The sequence below is a fragment of the Nicotiana tabacum genome, chromosome 2 (assembly GCF_000715075.1).
Source record: "Nicotiana tabacum cultivar K326 chromosome 2, ASM71507v2, whole genome shotgun sequence".
NCBI lineage: Eukaryota > Viridiplantae > Streptophyta > Magnoliopsida > Solanales > Solanaceae > Nicotiana > Nicotiana tabacum.
The window spans coordinates 110,302,393-110,322,829 of NC_134081.1; the positions used below are offsets into that span (position 1 = coordinate 110,302,393).

The 20,437-nt window shown below is 33.4% G+C and overlaps 2 protein-coding genes and 1 non-coding gene across 4 annotated transcripts; 2 read left to right on the forward strand and 1 right to left on the reverse strand.

Annotated features, from left to right (window-relative positions):
- Positions 1-7,301: 7,301 nt before the first annotated feature.
- On the forward strand, positions 7,302-10,258 carry LOC107818961 (isocitrate lyase). The gene is made up of 3 exons (XM_016645044.2): positions 7,302-7,459; positions 7,919-9,521; positions 9,905-10,258. The coding sequence occupies exons 1-3, from the start codon at positions 7,430-7,432 to the stop codon at positions 9,997-9,999; spliced, it is 1,728 nt and encodes a 575-aa protein (XP_016500530.1). The 5' UTR covers positions 7,302-7,429; the 3' UTR covers positions 10,000-10,258.
- On the reverse strand, positions 9,929-17,941 carry LOC107818960 (syntaxin-132-like). Of its 2 annotated transcripts, none has more exons than XM_016645043.2 (12): positions 17,627-17,941; positions 16,756-16,869; positions 16,557-16,613; positions 14,097-14,145; positions 13,540-13,628; positions 13,368-13,441; positions 13,221-13,263; positions 13,084-13,144; positions 12,931-12,956; positions 12,776-12,853; positions 12,427-12,573; positions 9,929-11,000 (listed from the first exon to the last, which is right to left on the reverse strand). In XM_016645043.2, the coding sequence occupies exons 1-12, from the start codon at positions 17,642-17,644 to the stop codon at positions 10,839-10,841; spliced, it is 918 nt and encodes a 305-aa protein (XP_016500529.1). In that variant the 5' UTR covers positions 17,645-17,941; the 3' UTR covers positions 9,929-10,838. The 2 variants fall into 2 exon arrangements, with proteins under 2 accessions (XP_016500529.1, XP_016500528.2); XM_016645042.2 differs by lacking the exon at positions 9,929-11,000 and adding an exon at positions 11,894-12,332 and having other exon boundaries at positions 17,627-17,939.
- An 893-nt stretch (positions 17,942-18,834) lies between these two features.
- Positions 18,835-18,906, forward strand: TRNAT-UGU (transfer RNA threonine (anticodon UGU)). The gene has a single exon. It is a non-coding gene; the product is annotated as a tRNA-Thr (tRNA).
- Positions 18,907-20,437: the final 1,531 nt, after the last annotated feature.

The window sequence follows — 20,437 nt, forward strand, 5'->3', positions numbered from 1 at the left end:
TTATACTATTTGGATTTGTGTACCCGAAAAATGGATATAGTTGAATTTATATGCAGTTCCAAAGATATGTGGTACAACTTAATACAGAATGCTAGGATAAATAAAAGGATGAATATAGGTTGGCGAAAACGTAATCCAGGCGAATCAATTATGAACAGTGAATTTAGGATTTAACAAAATAGAAATCATCTAAGAAACTAGAAAGATCACTCTTGCTTATAGAGGAAATAATACAGTTTTTCTAGTCTCAGTCTCCAAAATAGATCCCCTACAAGAATGATAAACAAGCTCTTTTATAGTGAAGGGGTTTGGCTCCAAGTATAATAAAATAAACATTCAGTGGGAGACCTTAATTACTTAAGGATACTAGCTAATTAATTATTAATATTAATTAACAATGCAACTAATATATTTTTACTTACTTTAGTTATCAATTTAAAATAATTAAATAATCACTAATATTTTTCACGTATACCATTAATAAATGTCTACTTAGTGTATAATTAACAATGTATAGGCTAGTGAATTACTAACATTACTTAAGGATATATCCTTAGTGCGTACACTTCTACTTAGTGTAATTATCAATATCTATAAGCTAATTGTAACTATTACACTTCTATACTTAATGTAATTATCAATAAATTGCCTAATAAATTATTAATATTAATTAAGTATATTGCTAATATAGTTTTACTTACTTTAGTTGTCAATTTAAGATAATTAAACAATCACCAATATTTATCACGTATACCATTAATAAACTTCTATCTAGTGTGTAATTATCAATGTACATGCTAGTGCATCACTAACATTACTTAAGGATATATTCTTAGTACACTTATACTTAGTATAATTATCAATCTATAAGCTAGTTATAACTATTATACTATACACTTAGTGTATATATATATATATATATATATATATATATATATATAGGCTAATCAATTATTAATATTACTTAACGATACCATTAATAAACCTCTACTTACTTTAATTATCAATTTAGAGATAAACAATCACTAACATTTCTCACAAATAGCATTAATACACTTCCATTTAGTGTATAATTATCAATGTATAGGTTAATCAATCACTAACATTACTTATATAAGGATGCCACTAGTTCACTAATACTTAGTGCTATTATCAATGCATACATGCTAATTAATCACCAACATTACTTATATTAATATACTTATACTTCGTGTAATTATCAATCAACAAGCTAAATACAACTAATACATGTTTACTTAGTATATTATCAATGTGTATGATAATCAATTGTTAACGTTACTTAAGGACACCGTTAATACACTTCTACTTACAGTAATTATCAATTTATAAGATAAACCATCACTAATATTTCTTACGGAACAACTAATACACTTCTTCTTAGTGTGTAACTATTAATGTATAGGTTAATCAATGTAGTTAAGGATACTACAAATTCACTTTCACTTTGTGTAATTATAAATTACTAAGATAATTATCACTAATATATTTTTAAGTAGTGTAATTACCTTCATTTAGTGTAAATTTTAATAAATAGGCTAATCAACCACTAAGATAATTAAATAAGTACTTACCGAGGGACTTACCGACGGCCTCCCTCGGTATGGTGTAATAAAAAATATAAAATAATTATGTATAAGATTATATATTTAAGTTACCAACGGAAGTCCATCGGTACTGTAAGAACAAAATTCAAAATATTATGTAAATGCAATAACGATTGAGTAGCACTATAATCTTTATTTATTTTTTTTTTTTTTAAAAGCACCGAGAGACACCATCGGTATCTAAAAAAATAATTCAGAAATATAAATATAAAATGTTCTGAGGGAGTCCGTCGGTAAATTACCGACGGAGTGCATCGGTACAACCAATTAAATTTTGACCAGTCAAAATATTATTTTTTTACCGAGAGTTGTCCGTCAGTTATTTTTTTAAAAAAATTAGAAATTAAAAAGTTCAAAAGTACCGAGGGACTCCGTCGGAAAGTCTCTCGGAATAGCGACGGAAAAAAGTCCGTCGTTGCATCGGTAAACAACCATTTTCTGACCATCGTACATTATTTTTTATTTTTCTGGTGTTCTTTCACCGATATATCCACGGGTACTTTCTTTTGCCATTAAATATCTATTGTACGCTAGCAAGGGGTTAAATATCTCCACAAATTCAATCAGTCGCACCAAAGTAAATAGATATTAGCGTAAAAACTTTTAACTTTCAATCTATTGCCTCTTCTTAATTAGACTAGCCTCTATAACTTACAACATTATTTTCATCACTTCTACTATATATATATATATATATATATATATCTGAATTGAAAAGTATACCTATGAATAATTTCATAGTCGAGTTTCTTTGTTCTGATTCGACTTAAAGTTTGTGACAGCACGAGTGTTTCTGTAGCTCGTGCAATATATATAGTTTAGCCTTTAATTAATATAAACCTGTTAAACATAGAACAAAAGTAGGAAAAGAAAAGGAAGAAGAAGAAGAATTGTCCAAAACTATGCTAAAAAAGAATTGGTTTTCCTCGAAATGCTAAAAGGCAAGTAGACATAAGATACTGAATTGAAGTGCCAAGGCTCACACATTAATGGACGAGCCAATACTTTTGCGAAAATTGCCAATCCCAAGGAGATATCACACCGTTTTTTATATTTTTATATTTTTATATTTATGAATTATTTGGTTTATCAAGCTTCATTATTGAGCTAGCTTTCCTGCCATCACCTTCTAGAATTTTCTCTTTTTTTAAGGGTTTGATTTGTCCCTCTACTATTATAAATAAGTCTTATTTATCTTACGTTAAATTTTTTTATTAAAAATATCCTTACCGTTATACATTAGGTTTATATTTACCCCTTAAACGTTTAAAAGAGTTACATTTGCCCTTCGTTATACTTTAGGATCATATTTACCCCTCTACTTTTCGAAAAGGGTTACATTTGCCCTTCGTTATACTTTCTTGACATATTTATCCTTATAATTATCCGTGTCAGCTCGTCACCCCCCACCCACCCCACCCCCACTCATCCATCTCTCTTATCCGTGTCAGCTCCATATTTTTCGGAGAGCGAAAAAATTTTAGACAGTGAGTGAACGAAACTATAGTGTTATCTCTAATTGATTTATTTAATTATTTCACCTTTGTCTATGTTAATTTTTTTTCCTTTAATACTTAAGAGTTAGGAGACATGAATCACTCAATGATATTTTGAAGTGTTTGTAGAGATACAATTTTGTAAAGTCTAAACTGGGTCAATTGACCATAATGAAGCCTTATTTAAATTGGGTGGGCGGGTTAAATATCTTAAATATGTGACCATATGACGATCTACCGGATGAGGGTAAATGTAGGGTATAATTGTAAGGATAAATATGTCAAGAAAGTATAACGAATGGCAAATGTAACCCTTTTTGAAGAGTAGAGGGGTAAATGTAATCTTAAAGTATAACGAAGGGCAAATGTAACCCATTTTAACGCGTAAGGGTAAATATGAACCTAATATATAACTATAGGGATATTTTTGATAAAAAAACATAAACGGAGGGTAAATAAGGCTTATTTATGATAGTAGAGGGGTAAATCAGACCCTTATCCGTTTTTTTTTTCTTTTTTTTTTTGCGACCATGTAATTTTTTGGAAAAGGAGGCACCCAAAACCTAGCGATCAATAAAGTAGCGGAGAACTATAAGTTTTTAGATTTAAATTTTAATAAAGACAAAATATTACTACTTGGTTATTTCTTTTAATCTATTTAAATTTTGATGGACAAAATTATATGATTTTATACTAATAGAAAGTAACAAGTACTTAATAATATTAATCGAGATACGTATAAACAAGCCTAAACCCTATAATTATTGAAAAAGATTGGAAAAGGAGAGGAGCCTCATCTACATCTGCTACACAAATAATGCCAATATAAATGTTATCACCTACGTCCCTCCTGCCTGGCATGTATATCTTCCCACCCATGCTTAGTTGCTTACTTTCCTCACTAAGCGACCCTGTTATTTCAATTTCATGTCCATGTTTATATCTCTAAAACTAAAATATCTTTTGAGTTATTTTTATTAGCTTAGTGTCAACCTAAACTTTCATTTTTCGTAAATAATTAACAACGGATATGACAAATTATTTGTTGGATTTACATTACATGATCGTGCTCTTGAAAAGAATAAACGGTTGTTAGGTTATTTGTATTTTTCCTCTGTCTGAAATTCATTTTTAAAGGAACAAGCTGATAAAAGTTTTGTTATTGTTACATAAAAATTATTAATCATGAATTATTAGAGTGGGCGAATGTGTACTTTTCTTCTCTACTTTCCTTTTTATTTTTCTTTGATTCTTTTTATTATTGAGAGAAATGATATATTATCACTGTCCAAAGTTAAAATATCCTGTTCAGGACAGCAACTATCCATGATTAAAGGGGTATTATTACTTTAACCTGTGCCAGAAACTATTTATATCCGATAACAGAAAAATTGTATAAAATTTATATAATTTTTGTATATAATATATAAAATATATATATACACAAAAAATATACAAATTTTATACATCTTTTCGACTATTATTTTTACGGCAGCTATACAATGTCATTTTCTCATGATTTAAATTTCAAATTCGAATTATCCACAGAGAGTAAATATTGGCCAGGCGGATGAATTACTCTAGACGTTAGATTAGAAAACGATGTAATTCCGCGTCGATTCTATTTTGGTGATAGAGTTTCTCTAATTCTTACACACTTGCACTGACGTAAAAATATTAATACACGTGAGATTAGTAAGTGTGCCGCCAAATAGTGTCACCTTAAACAAGACTTACATAGTTTTTGTATATGTTGATGCACGTTAATCTCTACTAAATAGACAACGCGTAATTAAATTACAAAAGGAGAACTTATAGTTATCTTTTTGTAGCGGAAGCAGTATGATTGGTCGAACTACGATTAAAAAAAACTCTAATCGGCAATGGTCCTCGCGGTATATCAGACAACCCCTTGTATTATAAATTTAAACCATAGTTTAATCAGTAGAGAAGAGAGCCCGGAAAATACTGAAGGTTCTATCTCTCGTGTATTTTAATTGTACACCATAAATATTTATAAAGGAAAAATTAGAATATTAACAGTAATTTAAAATTATACTGTATATTTTTTCTAGTGAATTTTTAGCATATTTTACTAATGCCTTGTTTGGTACACTTTTTCAACCTACGTATTACTAATGTAAGTATTAATTATACAACATATTTGGTATTATCCTATGTATATGTACGCAATCCATATTATTAGTGATACCAAGGCTATTAATGCATGCATTAACATGATTAAAGATAAAATTATTCTTAAAGTTCGTTAAGGCTAAAAAATATGGAGGTCATTTTTGTAAGCAACTAATTTTCTTAAAAATTATGCAACGCCTTTTAATTTTTAATATACCACAACAAAGGATAAAAAATAATCTCTACATAACTAATATTTACATTATTAATCCCTGCATTACTAATATACCTTATTCACCATTATTCTTATAAACCCCTCAAACGACCCCTAATATGCATAGATGAAGAATGAAATAGTTAAATCTAATAAAGTAACACATTGAAGCGTCTGAAATAGGAGTGGCTGTCAACACACAGAAATTAAGCAGAGCTGAATGTCCGGCCGCCGAAAACCTTATCTGTTACACATAATTTGACCACCGATGGCGATGATTGCCACATAATGTGCAGCCGCGGCGTACAAGTGTTGCGCTAACGGCCTTCCACCTGGTGCAAGAAAGCGGAGGACTTGCGTTTCTCTGGGGTACTTGCAATTTTGTTGAACAGTTGCAGGAGTCATTAATTAAGGAATACAGTTTGGATTTACATGGAGTGTTCAACTTCTTTGGGTTTATCCACATTGGTTACATTAGAAAATTGCAAAAACTCTGCCTTTGCATTGTCATATAGGACGTTGGGAAGTTACAATTAAGCATTCTTACGCAGCAGTAGCGGATCTAAAATTTTAAAGTTTTAGGTGTTCGCCGATAAAAGTTTTAAAAAATAAAGTAAATAAGTTTAGTTATAAGTGTTCACTCAAAGTTCCGGTCAAAAGTAATAAGTGCTTGAGCACCCACGAGTGACCATGTAGATCCGTTACTGCTACGCTCATTAAACTCTAAGATAGAGAAAATATGTGTTGTTTCCTCTTATTTTCTACGAGAACTAAAAAAAATGTAGTCTAATTTTTTTACTACTCATGAAGAGCATAAACGGGCTACAACCATAATTTTCATATAAAATAAAACAGAACTATTTAATTTTTAACTCATAACATAACTCTTTCAGAAAACCTTACGCTAACTTCTATATTTGGTGAGATGAACGATATTTTTACGTAGTTGGTGTTTACCGACAAACAAATCAACTATAATAATCACATACTAAAGTGACAATACATATTACTTAATTATAATTAAATATTAAATAATTAAAAAAATAATAAATAAAATATATTAGTTTTTTTCAAAACAATAAAATATATTACTTAAAATATTTATTTATTTGGTACAAACGTCAAATTGAATATTAATGTTTTTCCTTTCTGAGATCAAGCGAGCTGCTGGAGCGATAAGATCTGGCTACGTATTTTACGCAAATGTCATCTACTTGGAACCGTGCATGACATGCAAGTGACATCTTTGACTCTTTCTACTCCGTTTGGCCTCTTCGTTTTGAATTTGAACAAATGGGGAATTCTTTTGCAAGTGTCACCTTTTTTCTAAGTCGTTGTCACCCTTCCTTCTACGTCTATGCATAAATTATGCATGCCTTCACTTGATAATTCTCTATGTATGAAGAATGAAATTAAACCTATGTATTAATCATCGAAAACAAATTATATACTACTAATTGATACCATTTAGTTATTTTTTTGATGTCCAGTTAAACAATCCAACTAGTTCCTTCTGGATCTACTCCCAAGATAGAAAACCAACGACAAAAGGGAAAGGAGAGAGTGGCATGGTGCAAAAAGCAACAATTTAAAAAGAAAATCAGAAGTAGTTACAATTATAATGAGTGAGGTCATACAAGAAGGAAACGGACAATCACAGTTGCAAAACCATGGCTCGAAACCGCCATTGCCTCGATATCTACACCTTTTAGGCAAAGCTTCAGTTTTATCTTCATGAAAATAAATAAATAGATAAGACCTAAAATTAATTGGTGAAATGATGTGGAAAATTATTATTTTTTCTTTTTCTTATCCTTTGGCATCAGTTTTAAGAACCTTCATCTATCTTCACTACTATAAATTGAGGTCCTTTCCTCAGCCATTACATCAACAATTCATTATAGCATTTGTATAGAAACAAACTTGTGTACACTAAACAAAAATATTGAGTTCTAGCCATGGCTGCATCTTTCTCAGTTCCATCAATGGTAAGATTTCAACATCATTTTTGTTTTCCATTCAAGATTTGTTTGCATATGAAGCGACATGAACAACGAAAATTCATATAGTTGATTTCAAGTTATTTATGAGTAAGGCATGATAATTGTTGTAAGATATTTGTTTGGTGTTCGAAAATACTACATTTGTAGCTGGAAAAAAAAGAGAGGCTATATAGGAATAATAGTGTGACACCTTCTTGAAAAAGACTGTCCAGATTCCCAGTTTTCTTAATAAATCTATTGAATATATACAAACTCTTAATTTAGAACTCAGTAACCTCAAAGAACTAGAATACTGAACCTAGTAACTTCAAATTCCGGATCCGCCTCTGAAAATGAATAACATCACATCAATTTAGGGGTATCTTTGGTTTCTTTGAGCCTAACAATGTCTTTATATGCTTCTTTACGTAGTATTTTTAATTTGTGGAATATTTGCATGAACAGATAATGGAAGAGGAAAGGAGATTTGAAGTAGAGGTAGCAGAGGTGCAAGCATGGTGGAACTCAGAGAGGTTCCAGCTAACCAAGAGGCCATATTCTGCTAGGGATGTGGTAGCACTAAGAGGTACTATGAGACAAAGCTATGCATCCAATGAGTTAGCCAAGAAGCTGTGGAGAACACTCAAAACTCACCAAGCCAATGGCACTGCCTCTAGAACTTTTGGTGCACTTGACCCTGTTCAAGTTACTATGATGGCCAAACATTTGGACTCCATCTATGTTTCTGGTTGGCAGTGTTCCTCTACTCACACCACATCCAATGAACCAGGCCCTGATCTTGCTGATTACCCTTATGATACTGTTCCAAACAAAGTGGAACATCTGTTTATGGCTCAACAGTATCATGATAGGAAACAAAGGGAAGCAAGAATGAGCATGAGTAGAGAAGAGAGGGCAAGAACTCCATTTATTGATTATTTGAAGCCGATTATTGCTGATGGTGATACTGGATTTGGTGGTGCTACTGCTACTGTCAAGCTTTGCAAGCTTTTCGTTGAGCGCGGTGCCGCTGGAGTCCACATTGAGGATCAGTCATCTGTGACCAAGAAATGTGGTCATATGGCTGGTAAAGTTCTTGTTGCTATCAGTGAACACATCAACAGGCTAGTGGCTGCAAGATTGCAGTTTGATGTTATGGGAACGGAAACGGTTCTTGTGGCTCGTACTGATGCTGTAGCAGCAACCCTGATCCAAACCAATGTGGATACAAGGGATCACCAGTTTATTTTGGGTGTATCGAACCCGAATCTGAAGGGGAAAAGTTTGGCTACTCTTATGTCCGAAGCTATGGCAGCGGGCAAAACCGGGCCTGAACTTCAAGCCCTTGAGGATAAATGGCTAGCAATGGCTGAACTCAAGACATTTTCTCAATGTGTGGTGGATGCAATCAAGAAAATGAACGTTACGGAGTCCGAAAAGCAAAGGAGATTGAACGAGTGGATGGCTCATTCAAGTTTTGAAAAATGCCTTTCACATGAGCAAGCTCGTGAAATTACTGAAAGACTTGGACTTCCAAATCTTTTCTGGGACTGGGACTTGCCAAGAACCAGAGAAGGTTTCTACAGGTTTCAAGGTTCAGTAGAAGCTGCAGTTGTACGTGGTTGGGCTTTTGCAAACCATGCTGATATAATATGGATGGAAACCTCAAGTCCTGATATGGTTGAATGCACCAAATTTGCTGAGGGAGTTAAGTCAATGAGGCCTCAAATTATGTTGGCTTATAATTTATCTCCATCTTTCAATTGGGATGCATCAGGAATGAATGATGCACAAATGATGGATTTCATTCCAAGAATAGCCAAGTTGGGTTACTGTTGGCAGTTCATTACTTTGGCTGGTTTTCATGCTGATGCCCTTATTGTTGACACGTTTGCTAAGGATTTCGCAAGGAGGGGAATGCTGGCCTATGTGGAGAAAATACAGAGAGAGGAGAGAGCCCATGGAGTTGACACATTGGCTCATCAGAAATGGTCTGGTGCTAATTACTATGATAGAGTTCTGAGGACTGTCCAAGGAGGTATCACCTCTACTGCTGCTATGGGCAAAGGTACAACATCTTACCCTATCCCTAAAGTTTTGCACATCTTTTATGCTTATCTATAACAACCAACCTATAACAGTCATTCTTTATATCAACACTTCACTGTAAAGGCCAAGTTTTCTTCGGAATCAATTTTCATATTATGATATATATTCTCTATAACAACACTTTACAGTAACAACAAAAAAATATTATAACAAACAAGGTTGTTATAGAGAGGTTATGAGTTTAACTCATATATACTGATTGTATACATTATACTATCAAGTCACAACATATCACCTACTAAGATGGATTAAAATGCACTGGTAGTATAAAAGTTAGTGTATATAAGTTAAATTCAAGAAGAATTATAAGTAACAGAGTATGTGAAATCTGGTAATTTGCAGGAGTGACTGAGGAGCAATTTGAGGAGAAGTGGACAAGGGAAGGAACAACAAATTTGGGTGATGGAAGTATGGTGATTGCAAAGGCAAGGATGTAAGAGACAAAAAGAGAGTTCTTTTGTAGGATGAAGAAGATGTGGGGAGCTTTGGAACAATCTCAATTTTCAAGTTGTGGACTTCAAGTGCAATAATTTTGTTTTCAGCTTTTTAATAATTTTTCAGGGATTTGAATCATTTCGGGCATTATTTTGGCCCTCAAATTGCCTAGTAGTTTACTATTTGTATCTCTATCTTTATTTGGACTTAAAATTGTGCCCGATTTCCTGTTGCTGCTTAATGAATTTGTTGATCCTTTCACTAGGCTCCAAAATTTAGCTCCAAGAAATAATCTAATGATTTGTGAGATAATAACTCAAGGATGTGAAGCAAAGACCTTACCTCATTGAGGATTAATCGACTCTGATTTAATATTTGCAAACCGATTATCCCTTACCTGAAGTTAGCTGAGAAACATTAATTGTGTTCAATATGAAACTTGTTAGTCAACCAATTAGGAAATATTTTTATCCGAAGTGTAAGGAAAAGAATCATTAGTTAAATCTTATTATCCCATATGCAATATTGGCAACTTATTAAAGGGCAGCCAGTACACGAGCATTCCACGTTCATGCAATGTATGAGAAAGAGCCGCAACCCACCCGGGAGGGTGATGTAGGCAGCCTATCCTAATGCAAGCATCAGCGGCTGATTCCACGACTCGAACCCGTGATCTATAGGTCACACAGAGACAATTTGACTGGCAACTTACTAAAAAAATACAACTTGAAAAGAAAAAGGATGATACACATAACAAAAGAAGAGAAAAAAGAGAGTGGTATGGGAATGAGGCCAGTAAGAAATGAATTCAGAGCAAGTAATGTTGATTATGTGTTACTGATTATTTCTTCCAAGGTTTAAGAACCGAGAGCACGACAACGGCAGCAATAATCAGAAGAATAATTATGGCTATTATCGTGCATTTTCTTGATTTCTTCTGTAAGCTCTTTGCAGTTTGAAGTGCATCTGTACCCATGTTAACGTGGTCCACTGCATATCTCACCTATAAATCCAGAGAAACAAATTGAACCAACAAAAAGTTAAGCACTTGACTTAAGCAATTCCAAAATATTTTCTCCTATCAATTAAAACAGTAAATTTTCAAAGCTCAACGTCCTCTTATCCATCATTTCTCAAAATTTGCTCCCTAATGCTGATACCTGAGAAAAATATAATTTACATCCTGTACGTCCTTATATGATATTCTACTTTAAGGCATCTTAAAATATGTAACATGTTCTAATAATATTTTTTACTTGCTATAATTGAAAATAACAATTGAAAAGTAGGTCCATTTCCTCCTGAAGATGTAAAGAATCGTAGTCAAACGAAACCTTCTGAAAATCTAAGATTTTTTTCTGCTTAAATACCTCCCTCATTGTCTTTTCGATCGAGAACATTTCACAAAATTCCAAAACTGCAAAATCTTGTTCAGTATACAAAATTGATATTTTAAGGTCAATTAAGAAATTACAATTAAAAGCCGTATTTTGATATAATAATAGTTGCTTTGCAAAATAACAGTGTCTAAGCGTGAAGATTCACAAAACTTAGAAACGCTAGCTGAAAATTTGAATTCTGAATTCGATTATTTATATATTTATTTGTTGGTCAGAATCATCAACTATATGTTTATATGAATGGATTATCTGAAGAAGCTTGGTGGCCATTAAAACAATAATTGTATCAAGCTAGTTAAAAAAAATACTAGTAATAAATTGTCTTTAATTTTTACCTTACAACATCAATACATAAGCAACTCTAACCTCTCTAATTTGACGAACTATGCAAATAGCTAGAAAAGTGAAAAATAGACACAAAAAAAAAGATGGGGTTAGCTATCCGTTAAAAGATTAGTCCATTTTACGCTATCAATATCTCTAGCACAGGGCAGAATTCATATCAGATTCTGTTATAAGATATTTTTTACGACTTAAAAAGATATATACTTTTCCACAAATCCATGGACAATTTGCAGACAATTTACACCAAGATCTAGTTAACAAAGTGACCAAAACAAAAGAATATAATCAACAAGGAAACTATAGACAAGCTAACACGACTCGTGTGAAATTGTAGACGTTTAACTTTCTATCCCGCAATAAGCCAAAGACAAACACACAAACAGTTGCAAACATAGCTCGAACACAAACAATCAAGCGCCCTTGTTACTCTTCCAAGGTTGTTTGACAACGATGGGGACAACTATTAAAGCTGCTATAATTAAGATAATTATAGTGGCAATGCACATGCACTTTCGAGAGCCCCTTTGTAGTTTCTTTGCAGTCTGAAGAGCAGTTGTCCCTGATTGGACATGATCAACTGTATTTGTCACCTGAACAAAATCTCCATTGAGAAATCCGATATAGTGGTGTGGAGACCCTTTCGTTTTTTAAGGTAGAAATAATGGGAGGGATTAAAAAGCAAACCTGGGATTCAATATTATCTAACAAGTCTCCTTGAGCTTCAACCAGAACCGCCATGTCTAGATAAATCTGATGCAGATCGAGAAGCTTTCTCTCAATTTCCTTCACTGCATCATGTCTTTCATGAATTTCTTCTACGGTGCTTAGGACCTGCAATTGGGCTTATTATCAGCTGAAATAGGAGGAGAAAATGAGAAGGATAGACAAATGATATTTAATGAAACACACAATTTGTTGCAAAACTGAACGCTCTAAGTATATAAAATATATTCAGCCTGTGGTCGTGCATACAAACTTGCTGACTAGGCTGCGTAAGGTATTTACTGTAAGAGAATGATGTAGTAAGAGGTACCTGTCCACGCCCTGTTCCTTGAATAGCATTTTGGAAGATTTGTTCGCTGTTTCCGGTTTCTATCAGGTTGTTGATAGTCTAACATGATCATTAGAATAACAATTAGTAAAAGCAATTGTATTTATCAGAATTATAATTCGCAGTACTCCACTCACCTCCTCATCCGGTCTAGTTCCCGTGACTGTTCAGTTGTGAGATAAGAAAAGAATAAAACCACTTATTAGATCAACCAACATATGGAAATATATACATTGATAAGCAGATGTCTAAAGTTATATTTCTTTTGGAATAAAAAGTGGGATCGAAACCTGTGATCACCCTTCGCTCTACAACCTCACGATATTCGTTGTCTATCCTCTGCCTTAATGTCTGGAAGAACATAAATCACAACGAATAAATCGAAGAGAAAAGTCAGCACAAGCCAAATAACAAAGCTTGTCTAAACCTGAAATTCTATCATAACGTCTCTGAACCTCTTTGTCAAGGCACTGCAGATCAACAATAAAAAGGAAGAACATGATTATGTTTGCTCAAGCACAAGAGGTGGAAAACAACATCAAGCAATATGAAAAATTCTGTTCATTAAATGTACTTGGTCATATTTGTCCTTGATCTGTCAACACTTGTACCCTTTCCACATCCAGGCTTTTGTCGATTAGCCAAGTTCTAAAGAAAAGTGAACCATTAGAGTGCTTTTAAATGATGAATATTGATCTCAAAAACTGCTTGGGTGACCCAAATATATAGAGAATAAATAATTTTACCTCTTTATTTATTGCTTCTATTTTTGCTTTGACATTTCTAGCAATCTTCCCAACTTCGTCTATATCTTTCTCCATCCGCTTCCTTATAGCTGGAAAAAAATAAAACCGCTTTTTGAGAACTCGTGGTTAGCAGACTACAGATTATCAAGAAACAAATAATTCGATGAGACAAACTTAAACTGCTGTATTTGAAAGTCATATATTTAACCACACAAGTATTCTAATACTAGTAAATATGTTACATATCAACTTGCCTTCTAATAGCAAGTCAGTCAGCACTTGGCTAAAAATCAACTTGCCTTTTAGGTTCATAGTAAAGGAACAAAGGCCAATTTTCTCTTCAGTGATAGATAAACTTATCCATGTTAATATTTCACAAGTGTATTATAGTAAATGGATTAAGAAAATGTTTGCCTTCTGTTGACTGACCAACTTGACTATCTTTCAGTTATATTTTCATGATACAATAACCATTTAAAGGTAAAAGAGATCAGAATAATAAAAGATGAATAGTTAATCTGTTAGATATACAAAACAATATGAAATACTTATCCGACCTTTCATTGCCGATGCTTTAGTAACAGATTTTGATTCCTCATTAGCATCCTGAAAGATAATTTCAGTTAGTAAATAATCTCCTACTAGAGAAAGGGTAAAGAAATTATAATCAGATGAAAGATCAGAACACATGCAATTAATTGCTTAACTTGAGCATTTAGCTTCAAAATGCAAGGAAAGTTAACGAGGTTTTAGTGAACCCAAGGACACACACAAACATCCTCAAGCTATGAATCCAAGAAATTATCGAACTCTCCCCATTAAAGAGTACTGATATAGGTCCAGTTAAACGCATTAACTAATCAAACAAACTCCTTGAACAAAATGTCAGGCATTCCAAACTTTAAAGGAAATAATTTAATCAATCCACTCATGAGCTCACACCACGACCAACTTTCTGTAGTAGTAGACTAGTAGCATATCTGGAAAGTTCCATCCATGTAATAGAAGTTATTTTATCAACTTATCAAAAGGAACTTACTTTGTAAACCTTGGGCATTAAAACGGTTGGTAACTTAATATTTTAAAAATGACCTTGAGTCGAAGTAACCCACTTTATCCACTTCCCTGCTTCTCCCACCACAACTGATATATTCCAGATCCACTGGCCACTAGCTTGGTGTCTTGTTTTTGTATAGATGTTTTTGCCTATTCAATCTCTAAGTATAAACCTCATGAACATACATCATAATCCTTTACTCTCACTGCTGTTTTGGCAGAAGAAATGTATATGACCACGAGCCTATTTATCTTCTCCGCTGTCTAAACACTCGTCTGAGAGCACATTCTTAGGGAGCCAACAATTTATCCTGACTTCTTGCTTTTAGCAGCTAATTGGAACAAAGGGCCATACCAATTCCAAATAGCCTCTTAATTTTCTATAACAAACTATTTTCTCAGACTGGCAATAAAGAATTGAAGATTATATTTTGCCATTTAAAGGGCAATTTAAAGTCTCTTTTTTTCCCCAACTAGCCTCCATACTCGAACCAATATTCAGACTGTTATCCTACGCCATCCTTTAAATGTCATCCTCCTCAGCATACAAGCCAACAGAATCACAAAGTTAAAGCAAGCACCCTAGCTGTTCTGAAATTCTCAAGTAATAGTTCCGATCTCCTGTAGAATGAAACCCAGTATACATCTGCCAACACTCTTCTTAAGTAACAAACTTCTACAGTACATTGCGGAGGTGATATTTTGATTATTTAAAGATTAGAAGAAAAACAAAATACTAATTAGCTATGACTAATTTGTCGTAACCACTACAACTACTCTGATTCCTTATGAAATATTGCCTAGTTGGCTCTTAAGTTTTTGTCAACCAACTATTTTCTCAGACTGCAAACAAAGATTATCTTTTGGGTCCAAAAGAAGTATCTGGGCTAGCTTGTACGCACCTCGATTATTTTAGCATGTAGTTGCTACCTTAGTTGGGATTCGAGTGTACAATGGTTTTAACCCACTTCATTGACCCCTAGCTCACATCCTTGGGTGCAAAACTGCCTCCTTTTACTTGTTTACTTTTCTCCTACAATGGTTTTAACCCACTTCATTGACCCCTAGCTCACATCCTTGGGTGCAAAACTGCCTCCTTTTACTTTTTTACTTTTCTCCTGCATAAGGAGAAAAACCTGAACCCAAGTTCACATCACATGTTCCTGTTCCGTCCCTTAATCCGTCATCTTTCTTAGCATACAATGAGTTAGAATCACAAAGTTAAAGCAGCACCATAGTTATTCTTAAGTTCTCCAATAATAGTGATGATCAGTGCTTGAAATGCATAATGAAACCGATTACACAGCTACCAATAGTTCTTCTTAAGCAACAGACTTCCACAGTACATCAGGGGATGTTATTTTCAATGTACATTTATCCCCAAGCCTTTAATTCATTTTTCAAGTTCCAGATTTGGTAAACCTCAAAGATTAAGTGAGTATTTGTCAGCCAAATCACCGGAACATCTTCTGAATTGATGATCTTGCAGATTGTGAACGCGCTATGTGTTCCCTTGAGTATGTCATTTTCAAGAGCCCATCAACTGAATTACAAGATAGTACCCTCAACCCCATCCCCAAACAACCAAAAGAAACACAGCTGAAAAGATTTTGAACCAATGTGACTACCTACCTCAAACAGTACTCTGGAACAATATTGTAAAAGAAATATACCCTTACAACTCAAGAAAGCTATTCAATTCACTCAATTTGCCAGAACCAATTTTACTGAAAATTTAAAGTATGCAAAAGCAGGCCTCAATGGAGCCAAGACTTCATTGTCTTAACAGTGGGACAATATATATAGGTAGCATAGCAGCTTTTCAAAAGAAGAAAGTATAAATAGATCCAAATGGCTTCTGAAAAGCAATTAAAACTATTAAAAAAGGCACAGAATATGTATGAGAATACCTTAAGGCTCTTACTTGATAAGGAAAATAATAATTATAACAGATTAAATACCTTAAGGCTCTTCAGCAAACCAGATAGTTTATCAACCTGTTTCTCGATTTCTTGTATCTACAAGGGAAAGTAACATATGTGAGAAGCAAGGCGATCAGAGAATAAACGTGTGAAAATTTGGTTCTTAAAGTTTATCTTTATATGAGAATTGCACTACTTCGATCATCTTAAACTAACTCCTGGGTCAATGAAGTAATACCTGCTTATTGAAGGTGTCCATTCCTGAATCTGACTGGCTCCTCGTAAACCGATTGCCCATCTCAATGTCAGATTCTTTGGAAGCATTATCTTTGGCACTAACGAAGCTTGAATCCTGAAAGAGTAACAAAAATTGCAAAACAATAAATCTCAATATAACATAATTCCCCTTACTTGAAGCCAAACAACGATTAATGTACAAACGTTCATAACAAGTGCTTGAAGTACAAGATAATGTGAATATGTGATATACATAAATATCAAAACAAAATTATTAGGAGAACAAACAAAAACTCCAATTTATCAATATATCTGCAGTTAGGCAATAGCTAGCAGGAAAGACAAGAAAAAGCATAACTAAATAAATAAGGATATGGAGGAGTAACCTTAATTCTCGTTCAAACTCTACAATAAAAAGACTGATTTTTTATTTTGATATTGTGGTGTCCGAACCAGCTTGCACGTAGCTCGACTAATTCTATAGGATAACTGCTACCTCCCACACATGTACCACGTAATTCTGTTACCCAACGATTTGAACCGAGACCTCATGGTTCTCAACCCACCACACACTTAGGGTGCATAAAAAGACATATTTACTAGTTGAATAACCAAGTAATAAGTTGATACATATGATATAACAAACCAACTTACATAAAAATCCAATCTTTACAAATTTCACCAGACTAGTATAAGCAAACTTAAGATACGGAATTCAATTCACAACGAAATTAAACGAAAGCACAAACTATGATCATAAAAACTGAAATCTAGGAGGCTAAACAATAGAAGTAACAAAAAAGTTCATTTTTTTTTATTTCATAGTAATCAAAACAGCAAAAGTATACAGGAGTCTAAGAAAATAAACTAACCGCTAGCAGGTCATTCATATTTTTCAGAATTGGTGAGAAAGAAAGAGTTGAGCGAAATTTTATGGCCGTCTAAGAAAAACACAAGGAGGTGTTTGTTGATGTTGATCGGGAAAGAAAAAAGCAAGAAAGCTAAACAACAGTGAGAAACAGAGTGGCAATATTTTATAGTTGTTTTCTTTTTGTGGGGTTTCTTAAGAGTATACTCTTTGTCTTGTTTGGGGCCGGGCGACCGGCGCAACAATTGGAAGACGAGAAGGACGAGGAAAAACAAGACTATATTAGTAGCGTTAGCGCTCACTATTTTTCCAAATTTGGCTCTTCTGTTACTTACTCCCCTATCTATTGTAAACTTGTACGGAAAGGCGTTACATCCAACAAAATAAATCGACCCATTCCAAAAATAAACCAAAAAAGAAAACAAAATCATCAAATTGGGAAAAGGGAAAGGGAAAAGGAGTGATTGATTTAATAAGTTGATAATTAGGGTCAAATTGGGATTAATAACTGTAAACTGATTATAAATCCAATTTTGACTGGAAATATTAAGGTCCATATTGTCACCATCACCGTGACTTATTTTCCCACTTAATAAACCTCTTTGCTTGACTAGTAGTACGTGTGTTTAAATTAAAAGGAAGAATTTGCCTCATTACTTTAGTACACATCGCTGTTCATCCAAAATTAATTAAGTAAATAAACATTCCTACAGTCTGGTATCTTTTTTTATTTATTTGGTTGTTTGCTACTCCACTATTATATGCAGCATACAGTATAAAGAGTTGTGTTAACTACCACTAAATTAAACTGGGCAAGTTACACATTTGACCGCCCGATCAAAAATAATTACATCGAATAGCCAAATAAACCAAAAATATATACTATAAGATATGCATAGTATATCATATTATACGTTAATATACAAGAAATATATAAATTTCTGGCTATTATTTTTTGGAACGGCTATACTGTATAGTTTTTCCCTTTGTTTGTTGTTGTCTTTGTATGAAATGGGCCTTAGTCTTGAAGATGGGATCTAATGAATTGGGCCTTTGTTGACTAAACCTGGAGCCCAGGGTCCCAATCACAACATGTGATAGCATTATTTTAACGTCCTCATGAAAGTCGTATTAATTAATTCTTGAAATGTGTCGATACGTATACAAGACTTATGAACTAAATATTGTAATGACTCACAATTTAACAAATAAGCCCCTATAGCTCAGTGGTAGAGCGTCAGTCTTGTAAACTGAAGGTCTGTAGTTCGATCCTGCGAAGGGGCACTTATATTTATCCTTTGAATTTGAATGTACTTTTTCTGTGTTCCACCCGCACTTATTTATCCTTTGAATTTGAATGTACTTTTTCTGTGTTCCATTTAGATTTCTTGTTCAGGTTTTGTTTTCCCCAAAATTCGTTTCCTTATTTTTAGTTGTAAGTCTTTGGACTGCTGGATTTTCTTTTATTGGCCACAGGTAAAGATAGAAGACAACGTCGTTCTTAAGCTTCGTAAGCTCCAAGGAGAAAATTGATTCAATATAGAGATTAGGAGCAAAACAATTATAACATCAGATAAGAATGTTTGTAATAGGCAATAGATGGTTGTCCAAATTGTTATTGTTGTCTGTATATCTGTGGCGGCCCAATAGTATGATATAATGTACAAATTTTAGTGATAATATTGGCTGGACTACTTGTGGGCAGAATTAGGCCCAGAAACTCCTTGAAGTTGTTGTCAAATAATCTAAGCAGCAGAAAGCGCCAGTGTCCAAGTCCAATGCCCAACCAGATGAACTTAATTTTGCCTTGTTTTGATTTTAGTAATCACACACCAGCAAAAGATAAGTCCTTGTTTAGAACATATATGATTTGAAGTTGCACATCATGCTTTAGTTTAATATTCAAATACAAGAACGCGGTAGCTTCTCTCTTTGTTACCACGGTAACATGAATTCAGTGGGTGAAATCCTAATTGAAAATGGAACTGTTGAAGCTGGAATTTTGAACTTGACAAGTTGACATCCACTTCAACTTTGCATGGTAAAGTGAAGGTACTCAAAATTTTCAAGATTCATGCAACTGTTTATAACTATTGTGAAATTTCCGTTCCGGTTAATTAATTCTCTTACTATTAAGTCGAGCTGTCATTCAAAAGTCAAGATATGATCACTGGTAGATTCTCTGATGTGTATATATTCTCAACACATGATACAGAAGTTGCCTTTTTCCTCTAGCTGTTAAATGGCTTAATTTATTTATGCCTTTGTCTTCTTGTGTACATTATCTTGTGGTAGAAGGACCATCATGAGAAAGTGCAAATTGAAAAACGTGACAAATTAGTTTTCACCTTCTAGTTTTCTACAAACACTTTAATAATAAACTAACAGGAAAAAGGAAACAGGAATATTTCGACTTGTAAAAGAGATTCTTGACGTGTAATTCAAGTAATTTTACTTGATAATCTCCCCTAGTTTCAAATTTTAGTAATTTTGGCAAAATTAAATATGTTTCATAATATTTGACCTTTTTAAATAAAAAAAAAAGAAAGGATTATTTATTATTATTTTTCAAGTATATCGTTATTACACTACTAGAAATTAGATCAAAACCGACCGCAGTCAATCAAAAAATCGGTCGAAAAACCGACTGAAGTCGGTCGGTTTTTCAAAAAAAAAAAAATCAAATTTTTTTTACGAAACCGACCGACTTCTATCTGTTTTTTGGCGCAAAATTACGAAAAACTATTTTTGCATCCCGCGAAATTTATTTTTAAGAAACCAACCAACTTTGGTTAGCTTTTTCTTTAAACTAAAG